This window comes from Alosa sapidissima, chromosome 15 (genome assembly GCF_018492685.1).
Source record: "Alosa sapidissima isolate fAloSap1 chromosome 15, fAloSap1.pri, whole genome shotgun sequence".
Classification (NCBI taxonomy): domain Eukaryota; kingdom Metazoa; phylum Chordata; class Actinopteri; order Clupeiformes; family Clupeidae; genus Alosa; species Alosa sapidissima.
In genome coordinates this window covers 10043807-10061622 of record NC_055971.1, presented here as the reverse complement: position 1 = coordinate 10061622, position 17816 = coordinate 10043807, and the positions used below count along the sequence as shown (strand labels likewise).

At 41.4% G+C, this 17816-nt stretch overlaps 2 protein-coding genes across 3 annotated transcripts; one reads left to right on the top strand and one right to left on the bottom strand.

Moving 5' to 3' along the window:
* Positions 1-2726: 2726 nt before the first annotated feature.
* On the bottom strand, positions 2727-7484 carry LOC121683404 (rab proteins geranylgeranyltransferase component A 1-like). Its single transcript, XM_042063022.1, has 2 exons — positions 7360-7484; positions 2727-6559 (listed from the first exon to the last, which is right to left on the bottom strand). Exon 2 carries the CDS (start codon positions 6543-6545, stop codon positions 4536-4538), a length of 2010 nt encoding a protein of 669 aa, XP_041918956.1. The 5' UTR covers positions 6546-6559; positions 7360-7484; the 3' UTR covers positions 2727-4535.
* On the top strand, positions 6617-17194 carry slc46a1 (solute carrier family 46 member 1). Of its 2 annotated transcripts, XM_042063024.1 has the most exons (6): positions 6621-7452; positions 10866-11257; positions 11390-11850; positions 13105-13188; positions 15793-15949; positions 16519-17194. In XM_042063024.1, exons 1-6 carry the CDS (start codon positions 7135-7137, stop codon positions 16574-16576), a joined length of 1470 nt encoding a protein of 489 aa, XP_041918958.1. In that variant the 5' UTR covers positions 6621-7134; the 3' UTR covers positions 16577-17194. The 2 variants fall into 2 exon arrangements, with proteins under 2 accessions (XP_041918959.1, XP_041918958.1); XM_042063025.1 differs by lacking the exon at positions 15793-15949 and having other exon boundaries at positions 6617-7452.
* The last annotated feature ends 622 nt before the right edge of the window (positions 17195-17816 follow it).

Here is a 17816-nt window from a genome sequence, read left to right as displayed (position 1 = left end):
GATGCTACCAACAACTTTTTCAGTAGTGGTGCTTCGGCATCGGGCTAGCCATGCAAATAAATCACTGTTTTACACCCATTTACGAGGCTCAATGTATCTCCACACTTCATTGGTAGACTTCCTAGGGCCCTGACATTTAAAACAAGACATTGAGAACTTTGAAAAAGCACTGGTAGTTTACTTACAAGACGATTTATACAGACAGTATCTTCACGAAGTTTAACGTTTGCAGCCATCTTGAATTTAGTCATGATAAGTCGAGCAACGAGTAAGAATGAACAGGTATGATAAGGGATCAGATTCCAAAAATAATTCAGTGGAAATGCATGGATTCCAGTTTCTTCCAGTAGCAGCAACTGGAATCCATGCATTTCCACTGAATTATTTTTGGAATCTGATCCCTTATCATAGCTGTTCATTCTTACTCGTTGCTCGACTTATCGTGACTAAATTCAAGATGGCTGCAAACGCTAAACTTCGTGAAGATACTGTCTGTATAAATCGTCTTGTAAGTAAACTACCAGTGCTTTTTCAAAGTTCTCAATGTCTCGTTTTAAATGTCAGGGCCCTAGGAAGTCTACCAATGAAGTGTGGAGATACATTGAGCCTCGTAAATGGGTGTAAAACAGTGATTTATTTGCATGGCTAGCCCGATGCCGAAGCACCACTATTGAAGAAGATGTTGGTAGCATCGGCTAACTAGCGCCAGATTTTGGAGTGCAGGGGGACAAGCCGAGATGGGCTATGAGACATACGTTCACACTCGGTATCATGTTTCGATACACTTTAGGTCAATATCACACCGGAATTCTCCTTTAATAGTAAATTATAGTAGTGAGGACCTTTATTTTGAAACAGTTGTAGGTAGAGGAAACAGTTGGCGGGAGTCATAGTTCATGACAACTGACAGTTTGAATGGCTTAACATTTAAATAGTTGGACAGTTCAAATAGTTAAATTATTTAATAGTAAATTATAGTAGTGAGGACCTTTATTTTGAAACAGTTGTGAGGAAACAGTTGGCGGGAGTCATAGTTCATGACAACTGACAGTTGAAATGGCTGATAATTTAAATAGTTGAGTAGTTTAAATAGTTAAATTATTTAATAGTGAATTATTGTAGTGAGGACTTTTACTTTGAAACAGTTGTGGGCAGAGGAAACAGTTGAACAGAATCTGTAGTATTAATACTGCCTTCATGCCACTGGTCAAGTCGGAGGACCCGACTTTAAGAATCCCGACCCCCGAAAAAGTGTTCATGCACTGTAATAATAATAATAATAATAATAATAATAATAATAATAAGACTTCAGGTAACAGAACAGTGCATTTTCATGCACTGTAATAATAACAATAAGACTTCAGATAACATTTTCATGCACTGTAATGACATGCCTAGTCTTGTATGCTGCACTGTTTGTAACAGTGACTTTAGAATTTCCCATGGCGGGTTAAATGATTGCAAAAGACATGTTGAGGTGAGTTGAGTGATCCTTTCATGCCTATATGGCTAGTTTTTCGATCTATATTTCTATCTATAGGCCTTCCTTATTTAGTGTACTGACTAGACATCATTGAACAAACATATTAATCTGCATTTCGGTATCTAAGTAGGCTAAATTATTTTTAAATTTGATTTTGTTCCCATCCACATCCAACTTTAAGTTTAACTTCAGCACTGGTTGCACCCCTTGGAAATTGAAAGTACATTCTCTTAAGAATCTATTTGGTGTCTGCCAGGCTAATAAATGACATTTTTTAATATCACAATATAATTTTGAAATATCACAGAAAATCCTTTGTGACTCCATTTGTGATAGCTCATTTTCTGTTAACCAAATTGATTTGAAATATAAAATAAAATAAATTGATTTGAAATATAAAATATTGTTGTGGAAAAGTAATTTTTGTTGTGCATTGTATTGAATGTATTACATTTTTGATGTGGTGGGGTTCATTATTGTTATAAATAGTTTTCTGCAATTAACATTACATTCAGTGGTATTAATTTGTATTTTTTTGCTTGCATGGGCTTGGTTTTCCAGGTTTCACCTTCTATGGAAGACTTACAGTAGCAGACAAGGTGGCACAATGCATCAAAATAGCGTTTCTCTCAAGTCTCCCCTTCCCATTATCCTCCCATTCCCAGTTACCTAATCCTCTCATATTTGCATTATTAAGTATTTAGCTTCCTGACTGATGTGGTGGTAAACAGTGTCATATGCTTTTGGATCCCATTCACCATCTTCAAAAATGGAAAAAAAAGTATTTCACGCTTATCTGACCACCACATGGCAAAACAACAACACAAAAATCTGTTCAGAGAATATTTACCAAGCCGTAACAGATCATGAATCATTTGTGAATCATTAAGGTGAAGAAGGACTACAAGCACAGGGGAGGAAAGATCATCCAAAAAAGTTAATCAAGGATGTTCTACACAAATGATCTTTAAATTGGATTTGGGACGACCAGTGAAATGACCTTTATCTTCTTAAATATAAAAAGGCTAGCTATTCTATTTCACTGTTTTCCATTTACTGTTTTTCTGTTTCTTTTATCTCATGTATATGTTATTTTTCATCCAGAGAAAAAAAAAAATCACTGTAAATCAAGGACACAATTCTTCAACTTAATCCAACTTTAAGCTCTTTAGCCAATTTAGACCTCTGATAGGTCTTTTGTCTATGGTATCACCCCATAAAAGGTTGACCTCTAAAACAAACATTTCATGGTAAAGATATGGACTTTAATGTTGGATACTCATTAAAAAGATACATTAAACACTGAAGTACATGCACAAAACATATAGGGACAAACAGGTTTCTGATAACACTTATGGCTGAAGGCTCCCTTAACTTTGTAACTCACAGGTGTGAGTCCAATAAATATTGTGCTTGCTGCACATAATATAAACATGTGACTCGCTTAGCATCAAATACAGGAGGTATACACTTTACTGTCAAATGAATAAATATTACATATAGAAGCAGACACATAGTGCATGTTGGCGAGCTACCTAAACACAGAATATCCGCCTTTGGTCAAAGGGCACATTCATAAAACAAAATAAAATATTTGCCAAGGCCAACTGCCAGGTGCCAACTAACTGATAGAAGCATGGGAACAAGGTAGAGATTGAAAGTTTATGTTTATGTTAACCTCAGATTACAGTCCAATTTAAGTTAGACTATGAACATCAAAATAGGCATCCTATTTAACTGCGAAACTATGAAAATGTAAAGAGGAGTGATTTACTTCTTTAATTTGCGAAAAGATTTTCTCACATTCACCAAGATTCCCCTAAGCCATAACAAACTAGAGTTTGCAGCTAATCTACAGTATAGTTGCCCAACTATTCTGTGCAAGTTATAACCTGATTCAGCCTCTGGCAACTGCTTAAATCAGTTAGACTGAATGAGCCTTTAAATAAAAAAAGGTAATTTACGTTCTGATCAAGGGAAACCACTGACTGATGACTGAACCACTGACTGATGACTGTCCACACACACAAAAAACAAAACTTTCCATGTTTCTCTGACATCTATATAAGATGGATATGCTAATCACTTCCACCATGGAGCAGGGGATACGCTGGAAATGACTGTCAAAGGTGACAATCTATAAAAATGACTGAAAACATATTGTGCAAATGTCAAACGATATTACTTTAAATATGGCTGGCAAAAGTAATCACTAACATGTGGCCTCATTTCATGCATGGTTTGTTTCAGCTGAGTCTATCATTTCACTGATGAGACTGATTTTAGGCAACAAACTGTTTGGGAAAACTTTTGGGGAGCTTTTAGAATCAGTTGTGCATGACAACTCAGGCACAATGGCTGACAATACAATACTCGGTCAAACAAGAAAAGCTGAGAGAAAAAAATGTTAACAAAGAACAATAGGCCTTCTGAAAACCATAAAATGTGAGAACTATGATAAGACAGAGGTAAGAAAAATGCACATAAATAAAACCTCAAAATAGAAAAGAGTTCAGTCCCTTTCATAAACTGCTGACAATAAAACCATCCTAGATGTTGTCACTCCATTGCATTGTCACTACTTCATTATTACTTATGGGAGAGTAAACAATCAGCCTGGTAAACTGATCACAGAACAGAAATGGTTTAAGAGACATGTTATATTTTCTGTATCATTACTCTGTGTTGTTTAATAAAGCATGTCTTGGACAGACACATTTGAGTGTATATACCGTATGATGATATAAGGGGTGTATCGATCACTGCTGTGATATATTTTAATATAACTGTATATGCCTGTAGGTACCATCTTTAAACATATTACTGTGAAAATTGATGTTCAGGTCACAGCTGGATCATGCAAGTCCTGAAGCTCTCTGCGTGTTACTATGATATTTGTGTCATGTTCTCTTTTTGAGGCAACTGTGATTCACTGGTTCTGGTGACACTATTTCCATAGAGGGAGGGGGTAATTTAGGGCAGTGGGAGGGAGGCTGGTAAGGCGGTAGGTTGTTGATTTAAGGAGTGGTTTCTCCATGAAGGAGTATGCTGTCTACTCTTCAGATGGGGAGGTGTCCTCTTTCAGGACTTCTTCAGGGGCTTTCTGGGCAGGAGTCTCCATTTCTCCTGCCTCTTTCTCAGTCTCTGACTGGCTCTCCAAGCCCTCACCTTCACTTTGGAGACTGGAGCCCTCGGTCTTGGAAGTCTCCTGTTCGAATCCCGAGCCTTCCCCCTGGGGTGCTTCGCCCTCATATATGATGTCCTCTGGGTCGGGGGCAGGTGGGCAGAACTCCTCATCTGGCAGAAGCTGGCGGAAAATCTTCTCAGCCAGCTTGATGGAGAAGTCGCACCCTAGGGTCACGTCGGGGCCAATGCAGACATGCACGTTGCTGGGCAAATCAAAGCCGCTGTTACTGCTGCTGCCGTCCATCCTGGAGGTGTCCAGCATGTTGAAGTACAATGCCCACAACACTGTTGGCTGGCCACTCCTCTCATCGCCTTCTGCAAGTTCCTCGCCGGGGCTGGGGGGCACGTAGAACATTTTGGAAACGAGGGGCTCTAGGTCCTCCTGGGCGGTTCCTTTGGAGGAGCAGGTGAGATGCACCAGGAAGGTACCGGGCATGCAGGTCATGGAGGAGGAGCAGAGCTCGACCATGTGGACTGCTGAGCCGCCCTGTTTTAGAGGAGGAACCGTCAACAGGGAGATCTGTTGCTCAGAATCAGCTGGCAGCACCGACCGGTCAGTGATGAGGACTGCCCTGGAGATGTACCTCTCATCCGTGCTCTTCCACTGTTCTCTCACAAAGCCGTCCTCCACCACAAAATGGGTGCAGCTGATTCGCTGGCCTTGCGTGTCGATAACAGCTTTGCAGCTGTTTGTTTCCTTGTCCACTACCAAACACTGGACGGAGTGGCGCAGGCAATAGATCCCTCCGAACACGGCACTCATCCTGCAAAAGCACTGTGGTATCTCACCTAGACCATACAAGGGGAACAGGAAGGGCGTGTTGCCGTAGCGACCCAGGCAGCGCAGGAAGTGCTGTGTGGCCTTGAGGCCATCCTCAGTACGCGTCTCCTTCGTCACCATGGCGATAGAGTAGAGGACGAAATGTTGGAGGTTCTCCGTGAGCTTCTTGGTTTGGAGGAACTCCCAGAACAGCTGGTCAGACGCCTCTTTATACTCTTCTGGATGCTGCTCGAAGTCCAGGCAGAAGGTGAGGAACTTCATCAGCATGCGCTTCTCCACCATAGTCAGCTGCTTGCTAGCGAACACATCAGCCCGTGAACACGGCACCTGTTCCACCCTGCCGTTGCGGTAGGTCAAGATGCGGGTGACGATTTTGAACTCGGTGTAGCGGCTGACTTTGGACTGGATCAGGAGATCGACCAGGCTGCCGCGAGAGTAGATCATCTTAGACACCAGGTCAATGTTGAACCTGCGTCCTTCTTTCACTAGATGAGCGTAGGTGATTTTCTTCTTCACCTCCTTAACTGGACTTGCTGTGGAGTCCTCTTGTTGGTCTTTCTTTTCCTCCGCCTCATCTTCTTGGCTGGCATCTTGAGAGACTCCTTCCTCTTGAACACCATCTACTGGGGTGTGTTGAGTTTCACCGGTGGCTGCGGTTTCCTGTGTGACATCAAGACTGCCTTCCGCCTCCCCCTTTGTTCCCTCTTCAGGTTCTGCAAATGAAGGTGCTGCCTCAGCCACTTCTTCCTTTTCCTCCTCTTCAGCCTCTAAACTGGCATAACAGAAAACCTCTAGGTTGGCGATGAAAGAGTCATCAGCACTGATGAGCAAAGCCTCCTCCCCGTCAACCAGTTTATTCCTCCACTCTGCACAGTCATCTTTGCTCTGGGCTCCCTGCTGAGCCTTGTGCTCCTCAATCCAGGACAGCAGGCTGTTGAAGTTGAAGCCAGCCCATTTGCTTGAATAGTAGTTCCGCCGGTCAATGTGCAGCACCTTCTGCCCCACCCTAGAACAGGCTGATGCTATGATAGACTCTGTGAGGCCCGTGCCAAGTATGACAACATCAAACTCGGATGGAAGGTTGTCGGATGCCATCTTCAATTTAAGACCTTTGGCAAAGACAGAGTAAAGGAAAAGATGAATGATAACAGAATGTTATTGTTAACCACAAACTCCACTACCGTAATGTTACATAATATTAAACCACGAGTGGAGACATCATAGCATTTCCCAGAAAAATTTCCCACGTAAAAATTACAGAGCCAATTAAAACATTTAAATCCCTGTTTAATTTATAAAACTATGGTGGCCTTACTTTATGATTGGTCGTGTGAACATGCATTCAAAACATGTAAGTATATGAGCGAAATGGTTACACTATATGCGTGTTTTTGTCCATGTCATGTCCACTTCCGGGGAGAGATACATTAGCTAGAGTAGTTAGCATTTGGCATACGACTATCACGCGCCTAGTTTAAATTTCGCAAAGTCCACCAACCCTAGAGGTCTGGGTCGTTTAGAAGTCGCATTCGGACATCTAGTAGCAACGATATAACGTAGTAAGTTACGATGAAACAAGGAGATGATTAAGATTAAAATTATTAGCTAGCTAGCTAGCCACCGCAAGAGAATCATTTCGCCAAACAGAATAATCCGCAACTTTAAACATCTAGATCAAACCGTCATGGAAGATTCCGACACGAATGCAATACTTCCTGCCGAAGAAGATTCGTCTCAAGATAATTATAAATCAACAACAACTCTTTGTCCGACATGTAACATTATTGGTGATAACGTAATTTGCTCAACACCTCCACCGTACTCATGTATACTTTCAGTTTCTGTCGAACCTGTTATCTTTCTTTCAATGTTTTCATTGGCACTTCAGATGCCACTTTATACACAATACCTGTGGGATCGCATTAGTGAAGATATGGGGTACAACGGGACGAAAACCGGAGGATGTCACAACAGCACTGGGCCTCCCGATCCTCTTGAAAAGGTGCGTAACATGTAAACAAACTGGATAGTTTCTTCTACGGAAGCCGACGTGTGTCCGCCGAACGACATTCACAACGCACCCAGTTAAGCAGGCTAGGCTTAGATTTCCATATCCATATCTGTTTGGTGTAGTCAGGCGCGCGGGAACCTATTTTTGACCAGGGGTGCCAGGGGTAAAAGTCTTAAAGTATCTGATATATACTGTACTTAAGTATCAAAAGTAATTTTCTGATATTTCATGTACTTAAGTATTTGAAGCAAAAGTAAAAAGCAAGCGGTTTTATTTTGAACTTTTATTGTGAACTTTATTTTGGCTTTCTTATAATAAAGCATATTCAGGGTTCCCATATATTCTTAATCTCACTCATCAAATCAAAATCACATTATTTTCTAGGACTTTTAGGCACAATTATCTTAAGTTCAAAGAACAAACAGCATATTTTTAGAGCTGACATCAAAGAAAAAAACAGAAACAGAAATGTCACTTATGTATGAACTTCAGGTAAAAATGAAAAATAAATAACTTATTTCTTTAAAAAAAAAATGACTCACTCTCACACACACACAGGCCACGTCCAGCAGCTACTAATATGCCAGTCATTAGTTGAAACTGAAAAGGTGTCTGTTCATCTTCAAAAGAAGCTGGTTTTCAAAGTTGCCAGAATTCAGTGCCCGGGAGTTTCAGGCCCAAGACCGGCCCACCTTTTCCATAGTGGTAGAAATTGGATAAATTAAGCAACATTTCAGCTCTTACTATCCTGTAGTTTTTATTAGTACCATGGTTCAACAAATGTGTAAATTATATAATTCATTTCAACTGAGAAGTTAACAAAAAATATTCCACTATTCCACAAGTTAACAAAAACAGAAAGAAAGAAAGAAAGAAAGCCTTTGAAATGTAGCTTATCCCACGCTTCCACAAAGAGGCATATTAAACTAATGTTTAGGCTACATGTTTTTTGCATGGGTAGGATATTGTTTGGTGATTTAGCCTACTCTACTAAACCCTCTTCTGAGCAAACAAGGCATAGGTTTATCATGTCGGTTAATTGCTCTTTCTTACATTAAATAACTTTAATGTATCCTCTCTACTTGTCCCTGTAGTCATGGCCTCCTCATCACTAATTTCGGGCTCATCATTTTCAGTGGTCGACTGGTTGATCCAGAGAGGGTTAAAGCGGAGCTAGTAATCAAGGATCTTTGGTTGATCTGCTGCTCAGTCTCTCCTGGCCTCTTTCTACCATCAATCCTTCCTGACGCTTGTGTCTACTGTAGGGTCGGCTCGGCTATCCGTATCTGAGAAAACTTTTTGGAAAAGATGGGCTATATGGACCCAACCAACTCTTTTTGGGAGGGGAGAACTCCCTCACGTAGAATACAACCCATACAGAGGCATTGCATTGGTGTCATGCACAGAATGCGGAACGTGTCCTACTTTAAGAAAAGATAGACTAACGTGACAAATATTTTTGCAATATGTTTTTCCTCGAACCGAGGTGAAGTTAGTTTGATATTTGATACATTGTCTGCAAACACGGGGTGAAACCGGGGTGACAGATTTTTGAATATCTGTCGAATATCCGAATATCAAATATCAAACTAACTTCACCTCGGTTTTCCTCGACCGGCCCAAAAGTGAAGCGGCCCACCGGGAATTCTCCCGATTACCCACCCGGGCCTGAATCAGTCTTTCTCTTCTTGGACTGAAGACTGAAGTCCTGCGATGCTAAATAGCCTTTCACAGGCCGCTGAGGCAGGTAGCGGAGTGTTCAGCTTCACAGAAAGCTGCCAATGTAGGCCTACAGAAACATTTCTTGCAAATACGGCCACGGGTGTATGACGTTATCTTCCACTACCCTGTTCACCGAGTTCACCACGTCAGGGTGGTCGTCTATGATAACGGGAGGTCCTCTAGTAGGTGCTTGTGCTTCCATGGCGGTTTCAGTTGTGCGTCCTCCTCCTTAAACAACAAACAAGCGCTGAAATAGAGCGCGCAGCGTGCGGAGCAATCTAGGAGCAGTGATTCGCCAAACCTCCCTTATTGCAGTCGCACACATTTCTTCTAATTTCATGTTTTAGTAACAAGTAACAAAGATGCTTAGTGGAAATATAACGGAGTAAGAGTAAAAGTGAAAGTTTACATAAATTTAAATAGCGAAGTAAAGTACATATACGTGAAATGTCTACTTAAGTAGGCTACAGTAACGAAGTATTTGTACTCAGTTACATTACACTGCATTTTAGTGCGGTGTGCGGGTGATGGAGAGAAGTTTTAGAAAAGTCCTGGGCAGCCACAAATTCCAATGTTCCGCGACAGCAAGTATAAGTAGTGTAAGTATACTCTTTTGATCCCGTGAGGGAAATTTGGTCTCTGCATTTATCCCAATCCGTGAATTAGTGAAACACGCACACAGTGGGGTGAAGCACACACTAATCCCGGCGCAGTGAGCTGCCTGCTTCAACAGCGGCGCTCGGGGAGCAGTGACTGTGAGGGGTTAGGTGCCTTGCTCAAGGGCACTTCAGCCCTCCTTCAGCAATCCGAAGCCACCTCGCCCACCCTAACCCCACAGAAGCGCACTTGACATCATTAGCCTATTTCAGTATAACTAAGGAAAATTACTTTTCTGATCGTCAAAACCACACCAGAAATGTTTGGCTATTAGGCTAATAATCAGGCTGCAATGATCTCGCAAATAATTTCTGAATAGCCTAAAGTGTGTCGTCTCCACAGCAAGTGTCCTAATAATTTCTATCTTAGCGACTAGGACAGTGAAATGATTTCACTAGCTATAGATTTATTAATTTTGCAAAACTGTAAAGTTTCTTTCAGCTTATCCATGCTTTTTTGAACGTGTAAATCGCATAGAATATGTAGACCTATATCAACCGTAGATCGCTATCACATAGGCCTAGGCCTAGCTGAAACCACGCTATGGTTCTTACAGTAACTGACTCACGTTCACGTTGATCTCTATAGCTGTTCATTTTTAGTAGCCTATATTCGAACCTATCCATAACCCTTTTTTGTTATTTGACTCATCATTTCACATACAAAAATATAAATAATGTCAGACAGCGAATTAGTAATTATTTAAACATGTATATAATATTTTTTAAAAATCTATCTCCTGCCAGCAGGGGGTGCTGCAGCACCTTGGGTGTAGTTTGTGATTTTTGACAAAATATGTATAACACTGAACTTCTTTCAATTTTTAGTCTAGATAGAAACACCTCAATCTAAGAATGCTACTATGAATACACCATATTGCTAAATAATCTTGTAAAAGATTGTTTCAGAAGTACTTCAATAATCTTAGATCCTAGATACAGTCTTTTTGTTAATAGCAAAAGCTGCAAACTGCACTTGCATAAACACAACATGAATGGAACAAAAAAAATCATTTATTTTCCTAGGAGGTGGAGACCATGACTGCGCACTGGAATTTGTACATCAACTTGGGAGGCTTTTTCGTCAGCCTTTTCTCTGCCACTCTATTTGGGGCCTGGAGTGACTGTGTTGGCAGACGCCCAGTTCTGATCTTACCCAGTCTCGGCCTGGCTGCTCAAGCTGCTGTTTATTTAGTGGTACTATACCTGAAGTTACCTGTGGCTTGGTTCCTCTTGGGGAGATTCTGCAGTAGCCTCACTGGGGACTTTAACACCATCCTCGCTGGCTGCTTTGCCTATGTGGCCGACACAAGTGACAAAGTCTCCCGCACCTTTAGAGTGGCCATACTGGAAGCCTGTATAGGTGTGGCTGGCATGTTCGCAAGCATCATTGGGGGACAGTGGCGACGGGCACAAGGGTAGCCTATGTCCTTTTTTTCACCTTTAATTAGTTAATTATTACATATCTTTACAACTTTTACACACTTACATTTTACACATATACATTTAATTTATACATTCTTAATTACTGTGTGTTTGTTCTGTTTCAGGTACATCAATCCATTTTGGCTGGTACTGGCCACCAGTCTAGCATCTGCCCTGTATGCCTACCTGTTTGTGCCCGAGTCTGTGGTTCCTGACCCCGGGGCCAGACTGCTCACCACTAAGCACCACCGGTCCGTTTGGCGGCTCTTCAGCACCCCAGGGCAGGGGGACCGCCGGCCAAAGCTGTGGCTCTACTCCCTCTGCTTCTTCATCGTGGTCACCGTGCACTTCGGGAGCCGGGACCTGTACGTGCTGTATGAGCTCAGCGCCCCGCTGTGCTGGGGCCCCGAGCTGATTGGCTACGGCTCGGCGGTCCAGCACCTGACCTACCTGAGCAGCCTGGTGGGGCTAAAGGCCATGCAGCGGTGCCTGGAGGACTCCTGGGTGGCCATTGTGGGGCTGCTGTCCAACATGTGCGGCCTGGTGGTCATCTCTGTGGCCAACACCACTGCACTTATGTTCACAGGTAACGTTACCTAATTTTGTCAGACATACTAGGTGGCTGTGTACTGTGATTTATGTTAAATCACATAAATCCACAATTTCCCCTTGGGGAGTAATACAATGATTATCTGTCTTTCTATATCTATCTATCTATCTTGAAGATGCAGTATGTGATTCCAGTAAATGTTTGTAATATTTCAATACAACAACCAAAAATGGCACACCTCGCTTTTCTGTTCCTAAAGCAACATTTTGATTGGTTGGTTGATTGTTTATGCCTGTGCTTATTTCCCACTTCCTGTCAGGACTGTATACTCTCTACAGGACTGGTGCACTCTCACACTGAATAGACAGCTAGAAGGCCGTGACGAGTGCTTTGCTGAATCTGACAAAAAATGTATTCGATTAGAATCACAGACACCACCTTTTACATGCTTATTTCACTTATTCAGCTTCATAGAGTACAGAGTACCATCACCTGGTGAACTTTAAAACTGTGAAGGTTTGAAAATTACAATGATCGTGTTCTTCTTTCACTATGCATATATTATCCTTCCAATGGAATAGACTGCTCCGATGGGACAATCATTTAGTTATGTTTGGTTTCATGGAGGATAAACATCTGCACAAAAAGATAATGATAGCAGCTGATTATGCTCCATCACTTGCTGACTGAAGTTAAAAGAGCCGACAAGAGTTTATACTGTTGTTCTGAAAGTAAATAAATGACCTAATGCTATCTACTGTTATCTCAGTGCAGTGCATGGCAGGAAATGTACAGATAAAGCCGCATCTCAGTCATACAGGCTCACGTTTTTATGACTTTCCGTTGTCAGTGTTGGCTGACTATTGAAGAGACATCCAGGGGCAAAGGTTGAGGGCCTCAAGCTGGGGCATGAATTTAACTGAAATACTCTCCTCCTCTGTTTTGCCACCTAGTGGTCTCCCTGTGCAACAGTACTGACATTGTGAATATATAAAGGCAACTGGTCAGTTGTTTACCAAGTTTCGTATGTTTTAGAAGCTATTTAAAATAGTGGGACAAATAGCCATAGAAGGAAATAAAATCCCTTAAAAACCCTCCACTGTATTGTTTATGTGACTACATTGTTCTACTCTTTTAGACTCAAAAGAGTATGGAAATGTACAGTATGTCTTTCCATGAGTCTGGCACATTGGAGGGGAGGGTGAATGGAGGGTGGCAATGGGCACTTGTCATGGCGTAGTCTTGCAGATGTTCGTAAAACTGCTAACACCTTTACCATGTGTTTCTCAGGCTATGGACTCTGTTTCCTGTTCATGGCTTCAACCCCAGTTTTGCGATCAAAGGTCTCGAAGCTGGTGGATCCTTCTGAGCAAGGTAAATGAAATTGTGGGGACATGTGAGATTTTTTTATGTTTTAAGCACCAAAAGTAATGCCATCCAATTTTATATTTTTTTCTTGCAATGATCCTTCAGTTTGGTGTAGATCAGCTTGGTGTGAGTTGTTATTGATGCAGTACATGTGTCTGAGGTGAACTAACACCTGTGGGGTATTCCAGAAAGGAGGTTTAACAAACACTGAGATAAAACTTAACCTCTGGGTTGTCTGAACCTGTGGCAACTAAACCCAAGCTGTCGGTTCCAAAACACCGGTTACCAGTTAGTTCAATCAACCCTGTGTTAGGCCTAGTCCACACATACGAAACCGATCTTTTTTTCCTCCGTCTTCCCTGAAACCGCATCAAGAATATTTGCGTCCAAACGGATCCATCTCAACACGACTCAACACGTTACTTCATACTCCAGGCCTATAGGTGGCACTGTTTCTTTACAGAAATTGACCAAAGTTTGTGCTTTACAAACAGACAGAATAGGCTATGACGAAATGGCTAGTGTAAGGAAACCAGAATTGTTTGTGCGGACTGATGGTGAACTGTCAACTGTAGTCAACTGTAAAACTAATAAACTTTATTTTACGGTTTGTGAAGGGTGCAGTCCCGTCCTTTATTTGGCTAACGCAGGTAGGCCTACTAATCACCTTTACTTTCTTTGGTTGTAGGATAGTCCGTGATTCACATTAGTTTTGGCTATCACCGCAATTAGGCTACTAAACGCAAGGCTTACCCAAGTTCTAGGCTATTCTGTCGCCACATTTATAATATTGCAATAAAACCTTCGTTAGTAACAGTCAATACGTTTGCCTGCATCAAATCGCGCATTTTCATTCAGTGTGCTACCATCGGCTTAACGTGAGTTCTAAGCGTCTTTGTATGCTTATATCTGATTTCACTCGACTGAATGCATGTATATATGTTGTAAGACATGTAAAATAAATGAATGACACTGGCACTACGCACAAATTAATGTAGCTTAAACTTACACCGCACTTTCCTAATAACTTAAGTTCTCTCGTGTCACTGACAGCAGCTAGAATGCATTAAAAAACACAGGGAAAAAACAGTGTTCAGTCCACCAAGTCATAAGCTATCGGCGCTGCGCAGCACCAGTTGTGATATTTATCTTACAGAGTGTAATCATAGGTAATGTCATGTATGAAAACTAGTATTGTTAGGCAATACTATAAGTGCAAGTCCAGGGCAGCTGAGGTGTGGCGATGACATCATCGATACGCAAGCAGGATGTGCGGTTTCGCTGTCTAAACGAATTCAAACGGGCTACGGTTTCAGATTTCTCCACTCTGGGACCAGGTTTCAGAAAAGTGCGGTTTCGGGCAGTGCGTTTACAGGATTCGTTTGGACGCTCGGCCAAGACGAAGCAAAACCTCTGCGTTTAACCTAAAAAGCGTCTCCGTGTGGACGGGCCCTAATGTCAAAAGAACAATTAAATAATTCACTGGACATCACGTATTGTATTGACTGCTTTGAATGATGCTTTCTTAAACTAGACTAGTTGTAATAGATTGAGTGGGCCATAGAATTCTTTGAGAATCCCAAATGTAATTTTCTATTTTAACGCGGGTCCTGCAGCTGTGGGCCAAGTTAAACTTTTGCGCTCCATCATCGGAAGGGTGAATGTCGGAAGGCATGGGTAACCTATTGGACACATTTCGGTGAACATTTGGAAAATGTAATAAGTGATGCTGACCTGCCAGTTGGTGAAACTACACTTTAATGATCCTCGTGGGTTTGTGTCCAGGAAAACGAATGAAGTTGCGCAGGAACTGCTTTAGCGCAAGGCAAACTTTACGCACCGACCGACAGTTTGCCGATATGCTCTGCGTCTCCAACACTACAAAAACTCCCAGTCGGAGAGCGTGTGTAGCCTATTAAAAAAATATTTTATCCCAAATTCCATCAGCATTCTTAACCAAACTTAGTGACAACATGCTGAGCTATATTTAAACTTATTTATTAATTTTCTATAGGCTGTTTCCCCTTTCCTGTACTGTACTTGTTTTAATTATATCTTCAATGTGTCTGAGATGTTGTTTGTCCATCTGTCTGGTGAGCCAAACACAAATGTCCACTATGGTGTAGGCTAGCTAGCCTACATTAAAGATTTTTTTTATTCTATTCTAATCCACCATGCGTAATGTAGGGATGGAGAATGCTTTTCAAGTAGCCTATATTTAGGATTCATCTGAAAAACTCTAGCGCTCTTGAAAAACTCGTTTGGAAAAGAATGGATAGGCTATCATGTGATGTCGTGGTCATATCGCCCTCTCACGGTGAATTGCACTCGGACCTTCGTCAAAATGAAACGCCATTGTTTGACAAGTGTAAAAATAGCGGCCTGATTGAACATGCACTGAAATAACCGAACATAATTGAACATAACCTGAACAAAACCTACCCCCTACCAGGTTAAGTTCAGAGCCTATGTTAACATAGTTACTTACATAGCCTGATCATTGTTGAGCTTTCTGGAACTGAAATCCAAGGTTTACCGCCAACTCTGGGTTAACATACCCAGTTAAGCCAGTAAACATGCTTTCTGGAATACCCCCCTGGTTGTCTGCAGGGGCTCTGTTTGCATCGGTGGCTTGTGTGGAGGGACTCTGTTCCCTGGTGTCTAACGGAGTCTTCAACTCCCTCTACCCTGCAACCCTACACATCATGAAGGGCTTTCCCTTCCTCTTTGGTGCCATACTCCTTCTACTTCCTGCTGGAATAATTGGGTGAGGCCATTTGAACCCCTTCATGCAATAACTACTCTGAGATGCACACCTGTCCATTGTAGAACACAATGATTGAATGGCACTGTCATTGACTAGAAAAAAACAGCTCCGTTTTCCAGACTGTTTCAAATCAAATTAAATGTTGGCACAATTTTGAGTTTGGCACTCCTTGTACGCTCTCATATCTATTTTATTTTTAACTGGTTTCTGGTCTCTGGCATCTAAATGAATATGTTCTTGTTTCTGTAATGTTTGTTTGGCTTCAGTATTGTGGGTTTGGTATGTGATTATTCAGCATAGATGTTTGATAAACTGAATTTCCCCTGGGAGACTAAAGGTATCTGAACTGAACTGAACTGATATTCCTTCATATTTTGAGATTGACTATAACTAATTTGTTTTGCCTAAAGAAATTCTTCTTGAATTATTCATTCAATTGAATTAGTATTTCAGTGGCAACTTCCCATGTGACGGTCGTGCTGTAGGGCAAAATTTCTTACTACAGTGCACATCCTGTATGCTTTTCTGTAACTTACTGAGTCTGAAGGGCGATGATTATGACTTTGCAGGACACTTGGCTGCCAGCAAAGGAGGATGGAGAACACAGAAAGTTCTGCAGTGTCTTGAGGCTGACCAAGAGTGGAGCATGTTCCAAAGAGTCTGTCAAACTCAGGACTTAGCTCTGTAAACCATACAGCGGTACATACAAGTGCATCTCAAAAATTTGAATATTATGGAAAAGTCCATTTCCTTGCTCATAAAGGCTCAGGTATTTTGACATAGCTGATTAGAGTCTTCTCAGGTCGATATATATATTGAGATACTGGATTTTTGATTTCCATGATCTGTAAACCGTAATCATCAAGATTAAAATAATCAAGTGCACTAACATAATGTGTTAAAAAATGTGTATATGTTTTAAGTGCATATTTTTATGTGCGTGCCTTAATTTTGACTTAAAATGCTGCCATAGTTTTTTCTTATCATAATACCTCTTTAAATTACTGTATAATGATTGAAGGCTACCATTAAAGTATTGTTTTTTTGTATTTAAAATTATGACAAATTATGATTTTACCACACTTCTTTGTAAAATAATCTGGGTCCTCTCGCTCAGACATCTAATAGTGGGATTAGACACACAGTAAATAATGTACCTTTAATACACCTTAATACATAAATAATGTACCCTTCCTTTCAAAATCTTGTGAACACAAAATAAAAACGTTCTAAAAAAATAAGTCTTTATGATTTGAACTGGTAATTAAGCTTGAGTTAATGTAAGTGATTATCTAACAGTATGTCTCTATTGCTGGTGAATAAAACCAGTGACACTGAGATTAGGGTCTAGACATATCATCAGCAGATTGCCTGAGGGCTCCCCCATAATCCCTGGTTGAACATCTATTACACGGGTAATGTGCTTGGGTAAGACTGACCCAGCTGATCTCCCTGAAGTGGACTCAAATAACATCTCAGGACTGGTCATACATGCTCCTGGAACAGACAGAAACCCATCAGTGTGGCTTTCAGAGGGTGCGGACCACTCGTGGTCATCTGTTTCCGTATGTCGAGCTGTAAACTTATACTCCAGTCACAACACAGGACTTGAGGAATGAGGGAGAGACGAAAAGGCACAATGGATGTCGTCATGTGGATGTGACAGAGCACAGAAGGTCTGTCTGTGTTTACCCACAGTGTGCAGTGGCCGAACGACCCACAGGGGAAGAGAGAAAGGGGCCAGTCACATGCTTCCTGTTAACCTCCAGTGATGTGTCGCCAGAGTAATGCTAACAGCTACAAGCTGTCTGACTGTGTTGGATTGAGATGAGACCTGATGTCACAGCATTTTTAATGTTATAAAGAA